The sequence below is a fragment of the Tachyglossus aculeatus genome, chromosome 25 (assembly GCF_015852505.1).
Source record: "Tachyglossus aculeatus isolate mTacAcu1 chromosome 25, mTacAcu1.pri, whole genome shotgun sequence".
NCBI lineage: Eukaryota > Metazoa > Chordata > Mammalia > Monotremata > Tachyglossidae > Tachyglossus > Tachyglossus aculeatus.
The window spans coordinates 11,136,645-11,149,818 of NC_052090.1; the positions used below are offsets into that span (position 1 = coordinate 11,136,645).

The following is a 13,174-nucleotide window of genomic DNA, read 5'->3' on the forward strand; positions in this document are numbered from 1 at the left end:
ATAATAGTGAAAGGGGGGGATATCTTCCCCAAAGGGTACAACAGTGTGGTCCCTGTTGAGGCCAGCCCATCTGTAATGGAGCTACATAATTACTTCACACACTTGAGAACCACTGGTGTCTAACCCAATTCTGGGGGTACTTGCTTCCCTCTTTCCAGCTGATGGGTGTTCCTATTGGTGCGGAGAAAAAAAATTGTACATTAGAGGATCTCAGAGGCCTAGCAAGAGGAGAAAAAAATGACCCGAATACAAGGCACCTATCCTGTGTGGATCGTGGACCATGTTTTCTCCCATGTCCCTGCAGCGTCCATGGCTTCATCGGTCATTTCCTCTTTTGCCTCCTTTAGTCAGATTGGCCCTGGAAACTGCGGGGAGCCCCAGGCCTAGTGCTGGGCCACTGAATGGTGGGGCTCTGGACTGTAAGCTAGTTGTGGCCAGGGCGCAGCTCAGTTGTACTCTCCCAAGTGCTTAGTACAGTTCTCTGCGCTCAATAAATATGACTGATTGACTAGTGGTTCCCACCTGCAACCCCCCCACCCCCCACCCAACCACCACTTGAGGTCTGCAGCTGAAGAGGTAGCTGTATCTGCCCCTCCCAGCCGTCGGCCCATGTATTTTTCCTGGAATTATGATACTTGGTGATACCCTGTAACAGGTGGGCTCAGCCCCTTCCCCCCACCCCACCCCCCAAAAAATAAGTGGGGCCCGCTCCCCTTGCTGACCCTGCCTCTGCCGGGCCCAGGCCCTCATAGAGTTTCATCCTCACCCCATTTACGAGAAACTTGGTTGAGGAAATTGAAGATTGACAGGCTTGTCACCTTATCCCTGTCCCCACTGTACTTTCCTGAGTGCTTAGTAGCCGTGCTTTGCACAGAGTGGGCCCTCAATGCATTTAGTCAATCAGTTGTTTTCACACTGGCCCATATTCTGGGGGAGCAAGGGAGTGTATCATGTCTCAACAATGACTGGCATGGAATAGGAAGGAATTGTCCACATTCTTCTTCCTTGGGCCAGCGAAAGCAGGGTTTCTGACCAGTGGGGCTTGGAAGTGTAACAGATTAGATATAGGAGGCTGGATCAAAGGACACTTTTGCCTGGCGCGAATTCCTCACTGTGCTGTGTCCTTTGACTTTGTGACGGCTTCATACAGTGGCATATAAGAGCGTGGCTGTTTTGTGAGTCTGATTCGTGTCTCTGCCTTGTTGCCCATTCCCTTGCTGGTTTTCTTTTTCTGTGTGTTTTGTGAAGTGGAGCTCCCCTCTTGTTCGTGTGTTCAGTTGTCGTTCCCACAACCAGTTCAGTGCAGCTTCCTCAGAACATTCTGCGTTTCCCCTCTCCCCTAAACCCCTCCCCCAACCTTTCCTCTCCTTTCTCTCCTCTCCCCCTTCTTCTAGGAACCGAGGGGGGCTTCTGGTGGTCTGTGTAGCCTGATGGTTTCCTTCCCTTCTGTCATCCGATTCACACTGTAATACTTGGCACTTTTACTTCCTTTGTAGAGTAGGATGTGATGTCATAGAGAAGGGGACAGGGCAATCCCAATTCTCTCAATTGCTGGGAGGAGCTGCCCAGGTGTGCTGAGGGGCCTGTACTCAGGAAGAGAGAAACAGGGAGTCCTCCACAGTGAGTACCCCCACTTTCAAGTGCACCCAGTTTCCTTTACAGCCCTGTCCAGTTCAGTGTAGTTCCTCTTCTGCCCTTTCCAGTTTTACCCAATTTGGCCTTTGGAGTAATCCCGGCTCAGCTCAGTTTTCCTCCTTTCTTCCTGCCTTTCCCTTTCTTGTTCGCCCACCCCTTCCGCCCCAATACCGACCTTCCAATCTGCACCTTCTGATTTCCCTCCTCTGTCCTTTTGGATGAAAATTTATATCTTCCAGCTCTGCTTCTCCACCTGAATATCCCTCTCAGTCATGGTACCGTCAGGCCCCCTTTTAGAACCTCTTAACGTTGGACTGTCTTAGTTCTTAGGTATACAGTAAAAAAAAAATTGGCCTGTCTTTTTACCCGTCTCTCCAGTTCCCTTTCCCCCTTTCTCTACGACCTGATCACTTTCCCTTACAGGCCTCTGATACTCTCATTGCCTCCTCTTCAGTATTTTCCAGGAACTCCTCTTCCCTCTCCAGTCATGCCTGTTTCCTTTTTACCCCTTTCCCAGCTTTCAGTTCAGCTCTCCTCTGTCCTTTGCAGCCAGGTCCAGATTCCTCCTTTCCTGTTCACCTACATACTGCCCGCTCCAGGTTCCGATCACCTCCCAATCCTTTCCCGGGCAGCCCACGCATCTGCGTTCTTCTTCGGAAGAACTGGAAAGCAGTGACTTGAGGAGCTGCTCTGCACTGGAAAACAATGTGGGGCAATGACTCAGGGTAAACTGCCTGAACTGGAAAGGAAAGAACAGGAAAGTAGCCCAGGCTGTCTAGTGGCAGTTGGAGGCGGGAGAGGGAAAAGAGCTGGGTGGCCAAGTTCTAGTGCCCTGGCTTGGAACTGAGCCTTTCAGCAGTCGGGACTGAATTGGACTTACCTGCTAATGACGTGTCAGTTGCCCTTTAGAAACTGATTGCGAGTCTTCCCCATTCCCAATTCTCAGCAGGCCTGCGTCCACTTTGCCAAACCCATCACCTTAATTGTCAGGTGGGCAGGCCCGTCTTTCAGTGATGTTCAGGTGGAGAAGGGGGACGGGACACGTTTCCCCATTGGCCACTGTCTAAGCATGTTGGCAAGGCATGGAGGTGAGTGTTGCTACTGCCCAAGCTGAAGCCCGTGAGCCCTGGGGCAAATGGAAGATCTGGCTTCCTAGGGCTCCAAGACCAAAGTCTAAAACAGGCCCCATCCCGCCCAAAAGTACCTCCAAGAGGGAACAAAGTAGAATGGGGAAGGGATGGGGGCTGGGCAAAACTGAATATGAGATGGGCTGGCTGGCTGGCTGGGGAAGAGCAAGGAGATCCCCTTGGTCTCGATTGGAAAAGGCAAAGAAGCAGAAACTGAGCTGAACTGGAAACCACCTTAGTGAGACATGTGCGCATCTTGTGTACTTTTGGGTCACACATTTGGGCCCCACTTTATTTGTGTGTGTTCTTCATAAGATCTCAAAAGTCCTTTAAAATATGAAACCTATCAGGCCGTTTCCCCTGCCCCCGCCATGAACAGAAGTGGCTACCTTTTGTGTTCTTGAGGTCTTGGCACGGTTAAGAGCCACTCTAAAGTGATGGAGGGGAGGCGGAGGAACCCTCCTTCCCCCCCAAGCGATGTCAGTGTTTTTGACGACTGCCGCAAGAACATGGTTTTAGTACCAATATGGTCTCCTTGCATAGGTTTCACATTTTAATTCTGCTCGGTGTGTTGAGAACTTTTGCAAGAATTTCCCTCATGCTTTGCAGCAGATGATGCTGATGCCATGTTGGTTCGCGCTGCAGTTGCCTGCAATGTCTGTCCTGCCAGTCAGCCATCTAACTAACCAATCATGGACCTCAGGTTTCAACATAACACTCCCTGGCCCTTCAGTTTCTTAACCAAAACTGCATGACCTCACTCCATGTGTTCTCTGTTGTGTGACCGCCTCCAATAAATAATGTCACCCTATGTATTTTTTTTTTTTAGGCCTTAGAAAAGCACCCCAACTCGCCAATGACTGCAAAGCAGATACTGGAAGTCATTCAGAAAGAAGGGCTAAAAGAAACAAGGTGAGTATTAATGAGTGTAGAGCTTTTATTTGCATCGACCAATAAATCGATCACTGATCATAGTTCCCTGAGCGAAAGTTGGTTTTTAGATCTGCTCAGTTATGGACATTTTTATGACTGCCAAATGTTCATTCAGCTTCCTCAAGAACTATGTTTTTGCTTTTATCTTGTGGCTATTTCCAGTGACGACTTATCCACTTTCTCCGCTCTACCCACGATGATTGGCTGTCCTTTTAAAGTGGTCAGAAATTGTAGCTGACTTTGCATAAGGGTTTCCTTGGCCAGGTTCCAGAGGTCTGAAGAAGAGGTGAGGTTATAGATGCCAGTTTCTCTCCTTGTAGTATTTACAAATCTCAGCTGATGTGGGGAAGAGTTCTGATTTTGACCGTGGTTATGGCTAGGGCTGTCATTCAAAGAGAAAGTCAAGTTTGACTCAGTTAAATTTAAAAATGTAGTCCATAAATTTTCTTAAGGCAGATTTTCAGAATGTCCATTCTGCCACAGACTCTTTTGTGCCTCTCCAACTGTAAAATTAAAACTTCTGGGCTAGAGGAGGAAACCTGCCCAAGACCAACAGTAGCTCTGGACTAAGGGAATTGGTATTAGGCCCAACTGCTCAAAAGGGCAGCCTTCTCTTCAGAAGTTTTCTTGGCATGGGCACAGGTGTTGACCTATCTCTTTGGCTATTTGGGATGTTCTGGGCATAACTTCAAAGTTGGCCTGTCTAGGACAGAAATTACCAAACTTCATTATTTCTGGCTGGGAAATAAGCAGCCAAGGCACTGTTGCAGAGCACTGAGTTTTCAAGCGTTCCCAAGAAGCGGAGGAAGTGAGGTTGAGCACCTCCGCCGTCAGTACCAAGCAGTTCAGGTGAAGGAGATCTATTTTGCTAAGTGAGAGATAGGTGTGTCCTGGCAGAGGCTGGAATGGGGGAGAACTGGGATTTTTTTTTACCCCCACCACTTGTCAAAGCTTGGAAGCTGCGTGTGCCCTTGGCAGAGCATTGAAAATGTTTGCCGTAGCCGAAGGGAAGGGAATGGGGGAGGGAAATCTCAGAAATAAACTCCAGCTGAATGTGGGCTGGGTGCCAAAGGGATTTGCCGACCCAGACCAAAAAAAGCACCTCATAAAAGCAGTCACTTGAAGTTTGTTTATTAAGACGCTCTCCTCAAAAGCAGTGAACATGCTGCTAACCGTGGCTCCACTTCCCAGGGTAGACAACTACTACACTCTGGCTCCAAACTCTATTTCTAATTATCCTTGTTATTATAACAGCCTCTCTCCGTACCACTCAAAATGCTTGTTGTCCCAGAATGATGGTTTGAAGAGGGTGCTGTGTACATAGGAAAAAAAAATCCAAACCAAAACAGGCTCTTTAAAAAGCAGTTAAAGCCCACTAGCACAGGAAATGCAACACCTTCTCTCCCCCTAAGCACCTCTCCATCAAGGCTGTAAAACCACTTAATAGCAGCAAAAGAATGAGCCCTCTTGTAAGCTCCGATGAGCCACCGGTGGAAACACCTCAGAGGGGTTGGCCTGCTGGATATGTGGATCAAGACAAAGGTGGGAAAGGGCGACTGCAGACTGTGGGCTCCGAATGCCCCGACCGATGTAGAACAAAGGGTCTCCTGGGAAGCCAGAGTGGCTGGTATGTGCCTGAGGTAAATCAGGTGCCATGTGTTGGTCTTGAAGAAGCAGAATTAAGTGTAGAATGATGTCATTTGGAAATGAGTTGAGTTCTCAGAAGGTTAGGAATATTGCAACTGCCAGCCCGTCTACTTTCTGCTTGGCTTGCTACTAAGAGTGTCATTGGTTCTTGTGAAATCAGTCAATCAGTTGAACTTATTGAACGCTTGTTGGGTGCAGAACACTATACGAAGAGCTTGGGAGAGTACCATATAACAGAGTTGGTAGACGTGTATCCTGCCACAAAGAGCTTATAGTCTAGGGGGGGAGACAGACACCAAAGTACATTATGGATACGTAGATAAGTGCTGTGGGGTGATTATGGAAGCAAATTCAAGTGCAAGGGTGATGCAGAAGGGAAAGCGAGTAGGGGAAATGGAGGCTTAGTTGAAGAAAAGGGATTTAATAGGGCTTTGAAGGTGGGCGAGGGATCGCTGGCTAGGTAGAGGAGATTGAGTTGCAGTGAGAGTTGGTGAAAGTCACGCTACGTAGCTCCAATCCTGCCTCGATCTATTGTATGGTGGGTGCTTCTCTGATTTGGTGGCTCTCCCAAAAAGCTTAACACATACCCTGAAAACACATCTTTCAGCAAAAGTTGTTGGTCTGTGGTGCCTCTGTAGCCACCTGGATTTTCTCATTAGAGAATCAGTTCATGTGCTCAGAGCAATCTGGCCTAGTGGAAAGAGCAAGGACTTCAGAGAAGCAGCATGGCTCAGTGGAAAGAGCATAGGTCTTGGGAGTCAGAGGTTGTGGGTTCTAATCCTGCTCCGCCACTTGTCAGCTGTGTGACTTTGGGCAAGTCACTTCACTTCTCTGTGCCTCATCTGTAAAATGGGGATTAAGACTGTGAGCCCCACGTGGGACAACTTGATTACTCTGTATCCTCCGCAGTATTTAGAACAGTGCTTGGCACGTAGTAAGTGCTTAACAAATACCAACGTTGTTATTGTTATTATTATTATTATTATTATTATTATTATTCAGCGCAGAAGATCTGGTTTCTCATCCAGGCTTTGCCGCTTGCCACCTCTGTGACCTTCAGTGAGTCGTTTAACTTTTGTGTGCCTGTTTCCTCATTTTATACCGTGAGCCCCATGTAAAACAGGACTGTGTCTGACCTGATTATATACCCTGGCATTTTGTAAAGGGTATGACACGCAGTTAGTATTTAACAAATACCACAGCTGCTGTTATTATTAGTAGTGCAGCCCACCTGATGTTGGGAAGTGGTCATCCCTTAGGATAAAGTTCCTTGTCCATTGGGTCCTTATGAATCTTCTCCCCCTGTGTGTCCAGTAGAACAGCTTGTTGGTCAGCAAAGCCATAGCAGTGTGGGGTGAATTCCACCGAGTGTGGGCTTTCAGGGAAAGTGCAGCTATTTGCTTGAAATTGAACACGAGTATTCCATGGCTGACTCCACTTCATACACTATGTGAAAGCTGCTGATTATACAACTAGGACATTGAACTAGCAGATCCCAGCCCTTAGAACAAGGCCATTTCGATATTCTGAACCGCAGACACTCCTTTTGACCAAGAAGGGCACCGTCCCCTTTCTCGTAACTTCCCTTCCTGCCACTAAAAGCTATTAACTGTTATTGGCAAAGGCAAGTGAGGAGAGATCACACTCACAATTAATGAGGCTGGAAAGAATGGGGAAACTGACATGACTGTCCTAAGACTCTCTTTGTGCATAGGAAGAGCTTTGGAGCGTCTGTTCCTGGGATTGTTCAAGGAGGTACTTCCACGGGCAGGCCGCTGATAAACAGGGTAGGGTATTTCTAGACCTCAGTGTGATAACCATCTATAGATATGCATCCTAATGGTCACCATTTGTCATTCCATCTCTCTTAGGACATCTTGAGCCCTTTAATTCATTTTCCTACTTCCTTGCACATCTGTCCCCCATTGGGTACCACCTGACCTGACCTGGAAACAGAATTGGCGGGCAGCATTCAACTCTAGGTTGCCAAAGGCAATTTTTGCATGCAGGTGATGTTTTTTCAAGTTTATAGCCAGAATGAGGTGTTGGGATGTCTCTGCAGGGTACTGACAATCACCTGCATGTCATTTTGGTGTGTTACTACTCCAGGAGGTGATGATGGCACTCTAAGGGCTCTTTGATGATACCCATAATCCATTGAGCCGAATAGTTTCTGAAAGGATTGAAAATGTATTTTATGACCAATTTTCAGGGCTCTCAATGTGTTACTCTGGAACTGGTGGCTTCAGACGGTCAGCAGGTTATGTAATGTGGTGGCTCTTCCCGTAGGGGTGATGGCTCGAAGACTGTGACCTTCAACCTCTCAGTTGGTATCCCAGTGACCATTGGAGTGCATTGTTTCTGGAGGGTGGGGGTAAGGAGTGCATCCTGCATTGTCAGAGGGACACAGCTGTCCTATGAGAATATCTCCCAGATCTTGAGAAACAGCAGAGGCCTGGGAATCAGGAGACTTGGATTCTGATCCCAGTTCTGCCATTTGCCTGCTGTACAAACTTGGACAAGTCCATTAACTTCTCTACGTATCACTTTCCTCATCTGTAAAATGGAGGTTAGATCCTTCTCCTTCCCCCTTAGACGGTGAGCAGTTTGGCCTAGTGGAAAAAGCATGGGCTTGGGAGTCCGAAGGTCATGGGTTCTAATCCCAGCTCCATTACTTGTCTGCTGTGTGACCTTGAGCAAGTCACTTCACTTCTCTGGGCTTCAGTTACTTCATCTGTAAAATGGGGATTGAGGCCGTGAGCCCCACATGGGACAGGAACTGTTCACAACTCAATTTGCTTGTATCTACCCCAGCACTTAGTACAGTGCCTCACACACAGTAAGCACTTAACAAATGCTGTCATTATTATGTGGAGCAGGGACTATCGGGCCTGACTATCAGGTGCTAAGCACAATGCCTGGCACATAGTAAGCGCTTCATAAATGGCAAGAAAATTTTTGTTATGATTCTACTCGATGGTCCGTGTGCTACTGTGCCGTCATCTCGTTTGTATCCTGTTTGTTTGAAGCATCCTCATCCATTGAACACTGCACTGGGATTCTCAATTTTAACCCAGTGCCTAGGAGACTTTAAGGCTGGAGGTAAGATTGGGTAGGTTGAAAGTAAGTGGCTGTAGAGATCGGTATATGGTAATTCTGATGGTTCAGATGTGATGGTGTTGAGTCTGGTTATGACAGCTGTGGAAGTAAAGGGAGGTGTAGAAAAAGGTGTATCCTGAAAAATTTTTCACATCGTGTTAGGCTGCTGCTGTTTTGGCAAGTTTCCACCATTAATGGGTAACCCAACTGTGGTACAATTATGGGACTAACTGTATTGATTTGCATCCCAGTTATTAGGAACCTGTGAAGATTCAGCACCCCCCTTTGATTTGTCTCTTGCTGCCAAAGGTAGGCTGGCTTGGATCTGCTCAATAACAAACAATATCCTCTCAGACAATGAGCAGATAGAGTGCTTACTGTGTGCAGTGATGGTAAGAGAGAATCAGAGACCTCCAATACAGCGGCCAGGAGGCTATACGTGGGCTTAACAAGCGCATAGGAACCCAGAGAGACAAAAAGCTACAGTTTGGGAGTTGAACTCTGTTTACAGAAGGCCTTCCCAATGAAGATGTTTAACTAATTCAGACTGACTTCCCTCACCATTAGTCCAGTTTAGTGAGATTTAAATGAATTACATCAGATATATCTGGGTGCATGCAAATTCCTATATATTTTTTTCCATCAGATTCACATTTTGAATTATGCAGCTAAATTATCGATTTTAATTTCCCACGTGTGTGTTTTATGGTTTCTTTCTACTTTGACAAATGCCGCGAGTTTCGGTTTTGAGTGGGAGGGGAATGATTTACTTTTTTATTTGAGGAATTTTGTGGCCTCATTTTCCAGGAAATCTTGGCTGATGAGGACTTTTAATAACCGATAGCCTCAATTTACTTGAGCCATCTTTGTACTTTTCATAGTAATTCCATTTACCTTTACCCCCCCCACCCCCCGCCCCACCACCAATGGAGGACTGAAGTCTTCGGAAACAGCTTTCTTGGAATCCTCAATTGGACAGGATTGTGCCCCCAATGTCTTCTGTATTTTGAGGGCTTCAAGCATCCAATCTCCAATTTTCTGGCCCCAGTGAGAGGATTTTTGGCCACTGGCAGGGAAGAATGGTTAGTTCTCATTCCAGGGAGATCTGGCTCCATGGCAGATGTTCTCGCCTGTAATTGCATGCTGATCGGCTTAGCGGCTGGGGCTTCCAGAGCAGAGACCTGGGGAAGGGAAGTTCATTTTCATCGGAAGTATCTACTGAGCGCCCACTGGGTGCAGAGCACTGCCCTGGGATTCAGACCTCACCAACATCCCCCATCTGTTGCTGACTCGGGCTACCCATCCCAGGAGGAGAACCGACGTGAAGCTCGATTGTCTTCACTTGTTCGCTTTGGAAGAGGTGAGATATGTTCTCGGTGACCTGATCGTGCTCTCTCACCTTGGGTCACCTGGGGTCCAAGTCACTGCCTGTCTTAGGGAGAGGAAAATCTGCACCTCCTGCCAGGGAGTGTTAATACTTATATGGCTTGTTTGCCCTCTAGTTAGATCCCGAGAGAAGCTGTCTAAGTTTAGTTCTGGTTTGTGGATCTTTGGGGATAAGGAGGAAACCACTTAATGATTGTAGGGTTGTTTAGACCTGGAGCCTGAGGTGCGAAAGATATTTTATACATGGAAAAGGGGAACTATTTAAGAGGAGTTGGTGTGTGCCTCCTCCACCATGGCATGTACGTAGTTGTTAGGATATTGAAGTGTTTTTTGCTGTTTGTGTTGCAGCAAATTTAGCTTTGGTAATGTGGTACCTATGCTGTGCAGCACTAAGGTTTTGTGATTATTTCAGTACCATCAAGTGACCTTTTTTTTTTAAGCCATTATAGCATTTATCTGTTGGTTTTTTCCCTCCTTGTCGTGCACACTCTGCTGTGAATTGCCGAAATTACGATCCACATTGTATTGCTGCCGCGTTACAGATGCTTCATTTCTTTTCTGAGAAAAAATGTCAAACCATTGTATTACTGTGTTTAGTGACAAACAATCACATTTCTTGACATTCCTGTAAGATTACTGTTCCTAATTAGAACACAAAGGATGATCCTTTCCTACTGCCAAGACAGTTTGTCTAGAGACAGGAGTTACGGTTTCAAAATCAGTTATCTGCTGACTCTATATCGGTAGCCTTTTGTAGGGCTCTTCGGGGCTCAGTGTCCTGAACAATGTCGCTTAGTGTGGCCAGTGGCAGCTTATGTGGTGTTCCCACTTTGCTCTTCATTGAGCCTAATTCCTGCATTGCTTAATGGGTGTTCAAGGATGATTGCATGGGTGGGTGAGGGTACAAGCCATACCCTGGAACTGATGGGGAGACTGGGAAATGATTACGGCATCCCTGCCTCGCTGTACTTATTCAAGGATTCCTCCCTTCCTCCTCTTCTCCCCCTACTGAGTTGTTCCCTGCATAACTTGATGGAAACACTGGCTTCCTTGTGAGTTGTCTGGGGGGATTCATTCAGTCATATTTGAGCGCTTACTATGTGCAGAGCACTGTACTAAGCGCTTACTGGAATACTGCCCCCCAACCCCACCAAGTCCCTGGCTGAGGAAATTGAATCACTTCAAGGCCTTGGTGGTCATTATAGCTCGTCCCCTATCTACCAATTGCTTGTTGTGTGACCTTGGGCAAATCACTTCACTTTTCTCTGCCTCAGTTGCCTCGAATGTAAAGTGGTGACTCAGTGTCTGTTCTCCCTTCTACGTGGGCTGTGAGCCACATCGGGGGCAGACTGTCTGATCTGATTAAATTCTATCTACTCTAGAGTTTAGAACAGTGCTTGGCAATCATACTTATTGAGCACTTCCTTTATGTGCAAAGCACCGTATGCTTGGAAGAATACAATATAACTGAGTTGGTAGACATGTTCCCTGCCCATAGGCGTGTTCGCTGCCCACAGTGAGCTTCCAGTCTAGAGGGTACATAGTAAGTGCTTAAGAAATACCACTGAAAACAAAACGTTTTTCTGCGAGAGTGAAGAGATTCATTCATTCATTGTTGTAGTTATTGAGTGCTTACTGTGTGCAGAGCACTGTACTAAGCACTTGGGAAGTACAAGTTATGGGAAGAGATGGCAAAGAGCCTTGCCTGAGTTGGGTCCTGGAAGCCACTTTAGGCTAATGCCCATTTGAACCATTGGGTTCTGCTGGGCTTTTGAAATTTCTCATTCCACCCCCACCCCTGCTTCCATCTCTCCTTCTCCCCGGCCCCCATCTGCCCGATGCAGAGTCATCAGCCTAGATGGATGAGGCCTAGTAGAAAGAGCTAAGGGCCCGTGAGTCAGAGGACCTGCCACTTGTCTGCTGTGCGACTCCGGGCAAGTTACTTAACTTCTCTGGACCGCAGTTACCTCATCTGCAAAATGGGGATTCAATACCTGCTCTCCCTCTACTTAGACTGTGAGCCCCAAGTGGGACCTGATGATCTTGTACCTATCCAGCGCTTAGTACAGTGCTTGGCACATAGCGCTTAACAGATAACCACAATTATTATTGTTATTAGGAAGCTTCTGGGACTCTATTGTTCATGAGTAGTAGATCCACATTCTTGTCTATGGATCCTGAATTATTTTCGTCAATCAGTCTTATTATATTGAGTGCTTACTGTGGACAGAGCAGCATATCAAGCATTTGAGTGATTACAGTATGCCAGAGTGGGGCCATAGTCTTGGGGAATTTTCACCCGTATCAAGAGGCTACAGCCTCACCAATTAAATTGCATTATTTACCTGTTATAGCCTGGAAAAACCTCTTCAGCGCTGTCAAAGAATAGAAAAATAGCAGTAATTTGGTTATTTTTGTGATGGGAAGACACAGATATTATTTAGAAAAATACCGGTTGTTTTTATAAATATTTGGGTGTGTGGCTAAGGTCTTGAAGGGAGTAGATGGAGTATCTTTAAGGACCAGACGCAGGTGAAAAGTCTTTGGGTATGTAGGCAAGAAAAACACTACTTATCAAAAGCGATTTGATAAGTAGTGTTTTTCTCCTCATGCCCCTTCTCTCTTACTGCCAGGGCTCTAAATTTCTGCATAGCCAAAGGATTTTAGTTTCCCTCTATTCTCTCAGACTTGAACTCAGCTTTCAAATGCAAAACAGTTGATGTGCTTTGTTTTTCAGGGAAGGCAGAATTGTTCCCTCTTAGTGAACCTATTTCTGTGAAAACTTTCTTGGGGGGAAAATCTCAGACTCTTCTTGGGGAAACTTAGTCCCGTATGTATAATTCTCATAAAATTTTTATTCGTTGAGATGAATCGCTTAATGATGCTTGAAAAATCAAATTGATGGTCGTTGAGAGGCAAATGTGCTTGGGTTCAAATCAAATGGTTGTAATCATTTTTCATTAAATATTAGGGTGGATCTGATTTACATCATCGGTTAGGAAGTCTCTGTTAAATTGGGATTTTGAACCCAAGTCTTAATCTTCAAACCTATTCTTCAACATGCATCGATGTAAGGTTCATTTTTTCGAAGACAGAGACCATTCAGTTGAAAGAAGAAAATAATTTAGTTCTTTTTTCAGATTGTTTGCACCCCCATCAGAAAACTGCCTTGTGATTTGGCTCTTTAATTGATCCAAACTCATTGAAACAGCTACTTATGGAGCCCCCAGGAACTCTGTCCAGTTCACTGGAATAGTCTGTTGAAAATGTTTCTCTTCAGTTGGTTGTCCGTCCCTTGCATTTGCCTTCAAGACTCCTCCTCCTGCCCTGCTTTACTCTGCTGCAAC

At 46.2% G+C, this 13,174-nt stretch overlaps 1 protein-coding gene across 1 annotated transcript in view; it reads left to right on the forward strand.

The window, feature by feature from the left end:
* Nucleotides 1-13,174, forward strand: part of ASXL3 (ASXL transcriptional regulator 3) — a 130,901-nt gene that overhangs the window by 21,535 nt on the left and 96,192 nt on the right. Inside the window, exons 2-3 of the mRNA XM_038766520.1 lie at nt 3,592-3,674; nt 4,093-4,095. Of these exons, the coding sequence (XP_038622448.1) occupies nt 3,592-3,674; nt 4,093-4,095 (86 nt within the window). The remainder of the gene's footprint in view (nt 1-3,591; nt 3,675-4,092; nt 4,096-13,174) is intronic.